General features: G+C 38.1%; 1 protein-coding gene across 4 annotated transcripts in view; it reads right to left on the bottom strand.

Moving 5' to 3' along the window:
* Positions 1-12,780, bottom strand: part of rpgrip1l (RPGRIP1 like) — a 173,444-nt gene that overhangs the window by 106,576 nt on the left and 54,088 nt on the right. For all 4 annotated transcript variants that reach the window (XR_011345803.1, XM_069901588.1, XM_069901587.1 and 1 more), the window contains exons 12-15: positions 7,887-7,993; positions 7,567-7,620; positions 6,278-6,457; positions 479-596 (exon numbers count right to left, since the gene is read on the bottom strand). Coding sequence is in view for 3 of the 4 variants with exons in the window: in XM_069901588.1 (XP_069757689.1) it covers positions 479-596; positions 6,278-6,457; positions 7,567-7,620; positions 7,887-7,993 (459 nt within the window). In the remaining variant the exon portion in view is untranslated. The remainder of the gene's footprint in view (positions 1-478; positions 597-6,277; positions 6,458-7,566; positions 7,621-7,886; positions 7,994-12,780) is intronic.

Raw genomic sequence — 12,780 nt, 5'->3', positions numbered from 1 at the left:
ATATGATAGTTGGATTGTTTATACTGTCTAAACTTTAGTGGTGGAGAATAGGAGTCTGATTCTGCACAAAACCAACCTTGGATGTCACTACATAATGCTTTCCTTTTTCATTCATGGAATCGCCCCCCCCTCCCCTCTCTAATTTACCATCCTCAGCTCTGTTGGACTGTTGAAATGGCATTCGAGTGCTGGGGTTTCACCTGCAGCCTGCTAGCATTCAAGACCCTTTGAAAAGAGGACTTGCTTTTGTCTTTAACAATATACAAAAATATTAAGATATGTTCCACAAAGAATCACCATTATTACTAATTATAGATGGATTGATAAGAATATATACACAACAATTCATTCAGTTGGTAAAATAATTTAAAAAAACCCAGAGGCCTCAGGCCTCGATCGCTCTACTTGCATGAATTTTTTCACAAAATTTATATCTTAGATATTTTACAATTGTCCTTAAAAAGTTGTTTCATTATACCTTCAAGTTTTCTGATTCGTTCACCTCTAACATCAAGTAGCTGCGCATACTGCTCAAGTTTGATTTCATACTCTCGATTATTATCTTCCATTTTCTTGGCCACAGTGTTAAGCTCATTCTACAAATTTGAGGCAAAGATAAAAATAGGTTTTTATACTAGTTCTGTTTACAGTTGTGAAAACACATCTAAGTTATTAATATTTCAGAAAAGAACACGAAGAAAGCACGTAAGCGCTTCTACTTTCTCAGGGGTTTGCAGAGGCTTGATACGACACCAGAAACACTGGCAAATTTCTACAGATATGTGATGGAAAGTGTGCTGACTGGCTGGATCACAGACTGGTATGCAGACACCCCTGAGTGTAACACAGCCCAGAACATCACAGGTCTGTTCTCACTGCTGCCATCAGGAAAGAGGTATAGGTGCCACAAGACTCACACCACCAGGTTCAGGAACAGCTGCTACCCCTCCACCATCAGAATCTTCAACAACAAACTCAATCAGGAACTCATTTAAGGACTCTAATTTATTGATTTTTAAAATTCTCTCTGTATTGCACATTGGGTTTGTTTACATTCATTATCTGTTTACAGTTCTGCATTTGTTCACATGTATTCGCTGTGTAGTTTTTTTTTCATTACCCATAAATGGTAATTCTGCCTCGCTCACAGGAAAAAGAATCTCAGGTTGTCATGTATGTTAGGTCTGCTTTGTTCGAGAATGAGTGAGTCAGACACCAGACTGAGTCGAAATCAAGGTTCTTTATTACCGGATTGTAACACTTGCAACTAACAGTGTTAGTTGGAGAAGGCGCATTCTCCCGATATCAGCAAGTGGTGTTTTTTTTATACCTCAGGACACGCACTTAGTAAATTATCATACCATTACATTGTCCGTTGAATAAGCTGTTGCTACCCTTCTCTGTTAGTATGCTGCACATCATCTTGTTATTGCCACACTTATCTTGAGCGTACAAGGTTGGGTGTTGGGTTTTTCCTCCTTTGTCTGCCTGTCCCGCATCGACTTGTCAGCCACAAACGAGCCTGCATCCTGTTACTCCTTAGTACTGGGTGACTCCTTCTCCGGTCCCAACTCATGATGTTTTTACCTTACATGTATGTACTCTGACAATGAATCTGAAATTTGAACATGTTACATTATAGTGGCCTTTGGGACAATTGTGGCCATCGACATTTTGCAAGTGTCTTCTTAAAGTAGATAATCTCTTCCTTCTTTGGCTTGGCTTCGCGGACGAAGATTTATGGAGGGGTAATGTCCACATCAGCTGCAGGCTCGTTTGTGGCTGACAAGTCCGATGCGGGACAGGCAGACACGGTTGCAGCGGTTGCAAGGGAAAATTGGTGGGTTGGGGTTGGGTGTTGGGTTTTTCCTCCTTTGTCTTTTGTCAGTGAGGTGAGCTCTGCGGTCTTCTTCAAAGGAGGTTGCTGCCCGCCGAACTGTGAGGTGCCAAGATGCATGGTTTGAGGCGATATCAGCCCACTGGCGGTGGTCAATGTGGCAGGCACCAAGAGATTTCTTTAGGCAGTCCTTGTACCTCTTCTTTGGGGCACCTCTGTCATGGTGGCCAGTGGAGAGCTCGCCATATAACACGATCTTGGGAAGGCGATGGTCCTCCATTCTGGAGACATGACCCACCCAGCGCAGCTGGATCTTCAGCAGCGTGGACTCGATGCTGTCGACCTCTGCCATCTCGAGTACTTCGATGTTTGGGATGAAGGTGCTCCAATGAATGTTGAGGATGGAGCGGAGACAACGCTGGTGTAAGCGTTTTAGGTGCCATAGGTGATGCCGGTAGAGGACCCATGATTCGGAGCCGAACAGGTTTAATACAGTTCAATATCTTTGTGAATATTTTAGAAAGTATTTCATTTAAAAGTGCTGTTAAAATGTATTGAATGTAGATCATTAATTAATGTCAACCACTGGTGGCGAGTGATGTGAATATTTCTCAAAAAATTTATAAATCTCTGGTAGATGGCAGCTCTTGGCTTCAGGTCTAGCCGAAAATTCTTTAAAAGGATTGTCCCTTTAAAGGAGATGGCTTTATAGTGAATTTGTTTGAACACACCATTTGAATGAAATGTTGAATAAAGCCAAAATGTAGGACCCAGGCAGTTTTTTGCTACTTTGGTATTCTCAAAATGTAATATTGTTCAGTGCACTGAAATAGTAGCAATACAGATAATACAATCAAAACAGACCTATCTCTATGGTAAGGCTTATTGTAAAATAATGACCACAATAACTGCTTCATCTAAATGGAATAGAGCAAAAGTGCTAGGTTTTGGCCAGATATCGGCAAAAACACCACAGATCACCCTTATCATTTGGAAGTCCTTTGTTTATACATTTCCTACTGTTGATTCATTTTGGTATGGTTGCTAATCTGAACTAGATTTTGTAATGTGGTTTCTTCTGATTTAAGGTTCAAAATAGGAGTATTGTAGTTAAGTTAATAAAAGGTTCCATGCTGTTTACTTACAAACCAATCATGTAAGATTTATTATACTGTAAAATAAGGTTACTCTTGCTCAATAAATAGAGGAATTATCAATTTACTCTTACAAGAGATGCACATGAAAATCCTAGTAAGGAATGGAGCCCATATTTCCAATGGATATTTTAAGATCATTCACAACGAAGAGATTAAGTTAGGAGATTTAAAAAAATTAGTTAATCAATTTAACTGCTGTGGAAACACATACAAATGTTAAGGATCCAGATTAAATGTAAAATCAGGAGAAAAATTGACTAGTGAGGGTATCTGAATTTAAAAGATTTAAAAGAACCACGTGAAGTGATGCACAATGCATGAACTTTCTCAAATAGTGTTTCTTTAAATAAAATTCACTTCAGGATGTAGAAAGTGAAATAATCTTTGAATGTAATATGAAGATTACTTTCAAAACAATTTGCTTAATTCAGAAATAAAAAAGAAAATCTAAGCTCTGCCACCACTTTCTGTTTCATGAGCAAGGATTCATTTCTCATTTGTAAGCAACAATTCCATACAATTAGTGATTTTTAAATAATAATTATTGATGGGTCTGGTTACCAGTTAAAAAAAATGTCTAACAAATTTTGAATTATATTTCTTATTTACTCCAAATGCATGTTTACCTATTCATTTCAGTTGTAATGAAAAATAGTAGATTTGATAACATTATTCACAAGAGTATTAATACACTACAAGAATCTTTTTACATTATATATAATTAGCTGTTTTCAAAATGATTCGAGAATTCAGTTACCATATATATTACATATAGTGAATCTGATGGGATTTTGTAGAGAAGATAGAATCCAAAAGTAAATTATATTTTATCAAAAAGAATGGTTATGTACTTTCATTCCCTATCACTAGGCTTCAAGTAAACCTCAGAAGTAAAATGATACTCTTAACATGTTTAGTGATGAATAAGTATGTATTCAAAAGGACTGGAATGAAAAGAAAAGCAATAATCTCTTTTATCACGAAAAAAAATCATTTAAATTCTTTTTCCGATACATAGCAATTTTAGATAGCATCCAGTCTAATTACAAGAAAGAAAGATTGTATTGTTAGAGCAACTGTTGCTTCTCATACTTTAATGTTCCTCCTTTTGAGAAATATAACTACACATATACTTAATTGCTCTCTTTCAAAAATATACTGATTGAGAATAATAAGTCCGGGTTGTTCTAAAGTCTCAATTCATTGTTTAAACTATTAGCTGCATTATGAATCACACTGAAGCTAACACGGATTCGCTGTATTCAGAACTGATAAGCAGTAGTCCAATCAATGTCCGATTAGTTTGTAAATGTATCACATTGACAACATATTTAAGCCTCTTCAAAATATTCAAATTTCCATTTTTAGAATGTAATTACTTCCACATTCACTGCAAATATGTGACAGTCATACTTCTAGAGTTTTTCTTCAACTCAGGCACTGGAAATATAGGTCAGCTTGAAAGAAAGTAGATTTCTTTTATTGCTAACTCGGTTGCAAGATTGGAAACCAGAGTGAATAAAACTGAATTTTACTTATTGTTTACACCTGTTACGATATTTAAATTAATTCACAGGCAAACATTCTGTTTCTTAGAATCAATTAACAAGACTCCTATCAAATCCCCACAAATCATTTAACATGTTTGCATTCTGGAAATCGGTATGTTAGGATTTACAAACGGCTCCAATGATACAAATCAGAAACAAAGGTACACCTCATGTGGATTTCATTTCTTAGAGCCTAAAAAAAAAATAGAAGACACTAACAAATTTGGAAGAACTTAATTCCTCAGAATTTCTTCCTGATCTTTGGCATCACTCTCTTTGTCCCCATATCTAAAATTGGTTATGTGAAATTCCTTATCTAATAAACCAGAAAACTTGAATTGTAATGAAAAACTCAGGTGGGAAAGCATTTTTTTGGCTCCAAGATATACCATATACCAAGTCTCCAACATATGCAAAGAAGGCTGGCAAGGAGGAGTCCAGTTTGGCTTTCATGGGGCATGTCCAGACCTTTTTAAATATTATTTTTAAAAATCCTAAAAATGTTGCAGCTGATCTTTAGGCTTTCATGAACCTTTAAGTTGATTTTTGCCTTTTGGTTTATCTGAAGATTTTTCTCAGGCAAATAGGTGAAAGTAAGATGACTAAATAAAATAAATCCTGGGGATATAAACAGAGAGGACACAGCAGTACTGTATAATTTGTTAGGTCACAACTTCATTATTGTATTTATTTCTGGTCATCAAACTACTGGAAGTGTGCTGTGGCATGAGAGAGAGTTCTGAAGAGATTCACAAAGATGTCACAAGGCACGTCTGGGAAATTTTATGAGGAGCAATGGGCTAAATTGCTATTTGTTTTCATTTCAACAAAGAAGGCTTAGAGGAAATATAATTCAGCCATAAAATTATGAGAGTCCTGTGCAAGGTTAACAGGATAACAGTAAGGCCAAGAACTAGGAGACCAAGATCTTAGGAATGAAACAGAAAATGCTGGAAATACTCAGCAGGAAAGGCCATATCTGTGAATAACCAAAGAAAGGTAATGAAAGGTATCCTAGGGTGGTATGTGATGTCATGTATGTACTCGGACAATAAATCTGTCCATTTTTTGGACAATAATATTTTCCATTCAACTTGATCTTGTATAACAAAACCCTGAAGAATCGACTCTTAAAAAGACTTAATGAATGTAAGCAAATTATAATAATGTAATTAATTTAAGCAAACAACATTGGCCCAAATGCTAATTGCTTTCATATCATGTCCCCTTGTAGTTTCTACTGCTTATTTTTTGGCAGATCACATTAAATGTTCTCTTGATCCTTGTGCATTGACCTGTAATCTCCCATTCATCTCCTCTCATCGAACCTTGACTTTGGACCACTCCCTTATCTGATCAACCATTCCCAATAGGGTTAGGGTTTGGTCAATTATCCAAATTCCTCTTCTAGTTCTCCTGCTGACTTTATAAGATCTAACTCTTCTCGCACTATTTTGCAAAAACTTCTATTATCATCCCCTTCTGCAAAATCTGAATGGTCAACCTTGCCCTCTTTCTAAAGCGCTTCATTTTTCATTTAATCTTAAAAATGTGGCAAGTTCACAAATCTTTGCCCTTCTTACATGCTATTCCCTATTTTCATATTCCCATTTTACTTTCCAGCTACATAGCTCATTCCTTCATGGCCATTCTTAATTTGCTTCATACTACCAAAGTAATATTATGTCTGAAATCATTGCCTTGTCTTTTTACTAAAGATAGTAAAAAGATACCTGATAGTCTTTATTAATCTTGTATTGCATAAATAGCAAATTCCTTGTCTTTTCAAGTTCTTGAACAGTCTCTGCATGTGTTGCCTGAAGCTCTCGCATGGAGAACTCCAGATCCTTATTCACATTGTCTTCCACTTTCTCCAGAAATTCAAGGTTTCCGTTTTTCTGATGCTTACCGACCTACAATAAAGATAAAAGTACACATGACTGAGAAATAAAACACACCTTCAATCTATACAGCTTTGCCTGACTTGCTACAAAAACACCATCAACAATCGGTAAAAATAGTAAAAGATGCTGAAAATCTGAAACAGAATTGTTATCAAAAGGTGAGGTGATACATCCAGAGAAAGAAATAGACGTAACAACATTGCAGAGTGAAGATCTTAAATCAGAATGGGAAGAAGTTGGAACTAAAAACAAACTATCAAGTGGGTTGAACAGTAATGATTAGGAGAAAGGAACTGTCAACATTTCAGGTTGAGATCCTGAATCAGAATCCTGATGAATCCGAGTTTCTCTTTGCTTCGATTCGGGCACCTGCAGACTCTTGTGTCTCTGGAACAACAGCTCAAACAAAAAATAAACCAAAGATATTACAATGGGGACTGACTGTAATAAGAAGGAAGGGATTCTGACAGATCGAATAACCAAAGGGATTAGAAGTATAATGGTGTCAAAGTGGGACGTGAATAAACAAAATGGAAGGAGGGCATTAGGAATTGCTGAATCAGCAATACGAGTTGAAAACTGAAGGCCATTGTTATGTCTGAGAATGCTGAACTCATGTTGGTAGACTGTAAAAATATTTAATCAAAAGATTGAGATGTAGAGAGGTTTAAGAAAATCAGAATGATAAGTGATCTTGTATACAGAAATGTTCATCTGGGTCAATTGCATATTTGTGGTCAAATAACATTTTTTTAAAAAAACGTTTACCTTGAAGTTTTATTAATCATTAGTTCATAATTTGAATTTGACCTTCCAAAAAGGTTGCAGATTTCATTTCTAAACAACTGACAATACAAATAAATCCATATTTTGTATGCATTGGCCTAATTTTTTTTTTTGTAAGTGAAATAAACTCTACATTACTTTTTAACATTACTTCCCTGGCCTTTCTGAGATTTTTGTTTATTTGGGCCACAATGGCCACTTGAAGATCACTTCTGACCAAGAATTAGTCTCTTGAAATGCTAGTCACTTCAACCGGGGCAGAGGAGGGTCAGATTGTTATTAGATCACAGAGCAGCCATGAATTGAAAGAGGGATCAACTTCTTTACAGTACCTTTATGAGCATCAGCGCTTCACTGAGTTCAGCCACATCAATATCATTCTCCTCCTGAAAGTAAAATAGTCAATAAAAGCCTTATTAAATGGAAATGAATAATACAGGGATAACTGAAAATGACATAGTGGATTCTCACCGAATATGACATTTGGCTTGAATATCATGAATAAATAAAGTATCACATTTTTACCTCCTTTTTTTATGAGGCTTTATGATGCGTAAAGCTAGTATGCTTATGGCATGCATAAAACATGTCAAGCATTCCAATGTCATATTCTGACAGATATAAACTGAGTTCAGGTAAGCAAGTTTCTTACTTTGGTAAAGAACTTCATACGATCTTTTAGCTCATCCAACTGTTGCTTGTGCTTCAGATAATGCAACTGGAGTTGTTTGTTCTCCTGGGAGAGTCGTTCATTTCGTGCTGACATTCATTGGACAATGAATGGAAACAGTATCAAAGTAAACCCGGACAATATAACATGTTAAAATAAAATGTAATTATGACAATCTGCAAAGGAAATCAAGCATACAGAAACTCAAAAGCTGACTGCAATTTCTTTGAAAGTACTAGGAAAAAATTTCCTCATGCAACAAAATGTGCTCTTTAGAAGCACATTTATAAATTTGCTACAACTAACCAGTTTAAAATATTTTCCACTCAATAAATTAATGGGATTTCTTCATGTTTTAAGATAAGCAACTAGAATTTTCTAAGTCATTCAAAATACCAACAGTACTTTTAAAGAATAATCATCTTACACCTGTGAGAGATGAGCAAAACTAATATGAAAATATGAGAGATAAAGAAAGCTAGTATGGATATATGTGTAATGAATAAAGCCAGTATGAATAGGATAAGGGTCAGCAAGTTCCGCATATGTAATTAGTAAGCCTTAGACAAGGAAAACTGCCTCAGGACCTTCGTGATGCTATCATCATCATCACCCTGTACAAAAACAAAGGCGAGAAATCAGACTGCTCAAACTACAGGGGAATCACGCTGCTCTCCATTGCAGGCAAAATCTTCGCGAGGATTCTGCTAAATAGAATAATACCTAGTGTCGCCGAGAATGTTCTCCCAGAATCACAGTGCGGCTTTCGCGCAAACAGAGGAACTACTGACATGGTCTTTGCCCTCAGACAGCTCCAAGAAAAGTGAAGAGAACAAAACAAAGGACTCTACATCACCTTTGTTGACCTCACCAAAGCCTTCGACACCGTGAGCAGGAATGGGCTTTGGCAAATACTAGAGCGCATCGGATGGCCCCCAAAGTTCCTCAACATGGTTATCCAACTGCACGAAAACCAACAAGGTCGGGTCAGATACAGCAATGAGCTCTCTGAACCCTTCTCCATTAACAATGGCGTGAAGCAAGGCTGCGTTCTTGCACCAACCCTCTTTTCAATCTTCTTCAGCATGATGCTGAACCAAGCCATGAAAGACCTCAACAATGAAGACGCTGTTTACATCCGGTACCGCACGGATGGCAGTCTCTTCAATCTGAGGCGCCTGCAAGCTCACACCAAGACACAAGAGCAACTTGTCCGTGAACTACTCTTTGCAGATGATGCCACTTTAGTTGCCCATTCAGAGCCAGCTCTTCAGCGCTTGACGTCCTGTTTTGCGGAAACTGCCAAAATGTTTGGCCTGGAAGTCAGCCTGAAGAAAACTGAGGTCCTCCATCAGCCAGCTCCCCACCATGACTACCAGCCTCCCCACATCTCCATCGGGCACATAAAACTCAAAACGGTCAACCAGTTTACCTATCTCGGCTGCACCATTTCATCAGATGCAAGGATCGACAACGAGATAGACAACAGACTCGCCAAGGCAAATAGCGCCTTTGGAAGATTACACAAAAGAGTCTGGAAAAACAACCAACTGAAAAACCTCACAAAGATAAGTGTATACAGAGCCGTTGTCATACCCACACTCCTGTTCGGATCCGAATCATAGATCCTCTACCGGCATCACCTACGGCTCCTAGAACGCTTCCACCAGCGTTGTCTCCGCTTCATCCTCAACATTCATTGGAGCGACTTCATCCCTAACATCGAAGTACTCGAGATGGCAGAGGCCAACAGCATCGAATCCACGGTGTTGATGATCCAACTGCGCTGGGTAGGTCACGTCTCCAGAATGGAGGACCATTGCCTTCCCAAGATCGTGTTATATGGCGAGCTCTCCACTGGCCATCGTGTCAGATGTTCACCAAAGAAGAGGTACAAGGACTGCCTAAAGAAATCTCTTGGTGCCTGCCACATTGACCATCACCAGTGGGCTGATATCGCCTCAAACCGTGCATCTTGGTGCCTCACAGTTCGGCGGGCAGCAACCTCCTTTGAAGAAGACCGCACAGAGCCCACCTCACTGACAAAAGACAAAGGAGGAAAAACCCAACACCCAACCCCAACCAACAAATTTTCCCCTGCAACCGTGTCTGCCTGTTTCGTCCGCGAAGCCATGCTAAAGAAGAAGAAGACAGAATTAGCAAGTTCAGCATATAAGAGTTAGTAAGCCCTGAGGGTTGGGAAGGTGTGAATAAGGACAAAGGCAAGTGAATAAGGACAATGACATGATGGGACACAGACAGGATACCCCCTTAGAAAATTCTAGTTCACAGAAACAGCATGTAGGCAGACAGGATTGCCTAATGCCAAACTTATCCAGGAGGCAGAAGAATGTTAGGGGGTGGGGGGGGGAAGGGTACCTCTACACTGAAATGAACTGTATAAAAGTTGGGTGAGCCCCAGTATGTGTGTGTATTCCCAGGATAAGGGGAAGCACCCAACTTTGCATTGTTGTATAATAAACGTTCTTTGTTCTCAATTTTTGTCTCGAGCAAATTCTGTGAAGGTACTTCTGTTTCTCACACACCTAATGCTTGATCTCTGTTTAAACTGTCTATGAAAAGCTGCAAAACATTATTATGGTTGTCTTGATTTACTGTCTCTAAAATAATACAGTAATAATTTCAAAACATAATTTTACCAATTTAAACCAAAAGTTTGAAAGTTTGGAACCTCTGGTTCCAAGAAAAGCAATTCTTTCCAAAAATACCCAAATTTAATGTTTGACAAACATTAAAAAATATTTTGTTTTTTAACTGAATCAAACATTTCTTCTAATCATAATGGTCAGATTCAACTTATCTTTAATAAATAGAATAGATTTTACAGCCAGAAGCTTCGTTCTGTCATACTGTATCTTGTTTCCTGACAAATGAGCCAAAAAGACAATTTTGAACTCCAATGAACAAAGCACTGGTGCCACCTGCAAAATCTCTGGTAGATTAAGTTAAGCTATTTTACGGACCTACTTGATACCTGACAAAAATTGCATTTGGCTCCTTATATGTACATAAACATCAAGTGAACCACTATAGATTATAGGAATAACACTCCAAGTTTCATCTTCAGAAAACTGCACATGAATATATAATGGTGATTGTGAAAATAATGTTAAGAATTACTAAATATGTTCATAGAAATAAGTGTATTGGAACACAAGTTTACTCAATGAAAAATAATTAGCATTTTGTTAAATTTTGCAGGTCCCAAACAAATATTCTCATTTGTATTTACTGTTAAGAAAGATATGGCGGCTTGGGAACTCAAAGAAGCAAAGTGATGCCTTGAAGAGACCAAATTGCAGAAGAAAATGCTGAAGGTCTTAAAACATATTAAGATTTAAAAAAAAACCCTGGACCCTGGTCAAGTGTATCCAAGGATGTTGCGGGAAGTCAAGGAAGGAATTGCAGGAGCCCTGGCAGAGGTAGTTGAATGATTAGACACCGGAGAGGTGTCCAAAACTCGAGAGTAGATAGTGTAGCGACCTTATTTAAAAAAGACTGCAAGGACAGTCCAGGGATCTAAAGGTCAGTGAGCTTAACTGGATTTGAAATTGGATGAAATGGAGAAGACAGAGAGATGTAGTGGATGATTGCTTCTCAGTCTGGAAGCCTGTGATTAGTGATGTGTGTCAGGGATCGGTGCTGGGACAATATGGCAAATTGGATCAGCAAATTTGCTGATGACACAAAAATAGGAGGCATTGTGGACAGCGAGGAAGGTTTTTGGGCCAGAAAGTGGCAGATGGAATTTAATGCAGACAAGTGTGAGGTGTTGCATTTTGGAAGGATAAACCAAGAAAGGACATACATGGTGAATGGTAGGGCACTGAGGAGTGCTGAGGAACAAAGGGATCTGGAAATACAGATACATAATTCCTTGAAAGTGGTGTCACAGGTAGACAGGGTAGTAAAGAAAGCTTCTGGCATCTTGGCCTTGATAAATCAAAGTATTGAGTACAGAATTTGGGATGTTAATATGAAGTTGTATAAGATATTGATGAGGTCAAATTTGGAATATTGTGTGCAGTTCTGGTCACCAAACTACAGGAACGACATCAGTAAAATTGAAAGAGTGCAGAAAAAATTTACTAGGATGCTGCCAGGTTTTCAGGAGTTGAGTTACGGGGAAAGATTAAACAGGTTAGGACTTTATTCTTTGGAGCGTGGAAGAGTGAGGGGAGATTTGATAGAGGTTTACAAAATTACAAGATACAAAAGTATAGACAGTAAATGCAAGTAGGCTCTTTCCACTTAGATTAGGAGAAATAAGTATGAGAGGACATGGCTTTAGGGGAACATTCGGGGGAAATTCTTCACTCAGAGAGTGGTGGGAGTGTAGAAAGCTGCCATGTGATTGTGGTAAATGCACTCACTTTTACATTTTAACAATAAATTGGATAGATACATGAATGGGAGAGGTCTGGAGCGTTATTGAATAGGAGCAGGCCAGTGGAACTTGCAGAATGATCTTTCAGCACACCCTAGAAAGGCTGAATGGACTACTTCCTGTGCTGTAGTGTTCTATGGTTCTATTAGTTGTGGGTAATTTAAAGACAGGATGTCCTTCTAAGTGGAAAAACAAGGAGCAATCAGGGATGGCAACATGAGATTTTTAAAGAGGTGACCAAGAAGATTAATGAGGTCAAGGTGGAAAACATAGTCTACAAAGACTTTAGCAAGGACATTTAGAAGTTCTTGCATGGTAGGATGGTCCAGAAGGTCAGATCATATGGTTTCTAGGGCGAGTTTGACAATTTGATACATAATTGACTATGGCTGGAGACAGAGAGTGTTGTTATTCAGATTTGAGGCCTGTGACCAGTGGGACCACTGTTGTCTGTCATTTATTAATGAC

This window comes from Narcine bancroftii, chromosome 10, assembly GCF_036971445.1.
Source record: "Narcine bancroftii isolate sNarBan1 chromosome 10, sNarBan1.hap1, whole genome shotgun sequence".
NCBI classification, from domain to species: Eukaryota; Metazoa; Chordata; class Chondrichthyes; order Torpediniformes; family Narcinidae; genus Narcine; species Narcine bancroftii.
The sequence above is the reverse complement of the archived record's forward strand: the minus strand, read 5'-3'. Positions and strand labels throughout refer to the sequence as shown.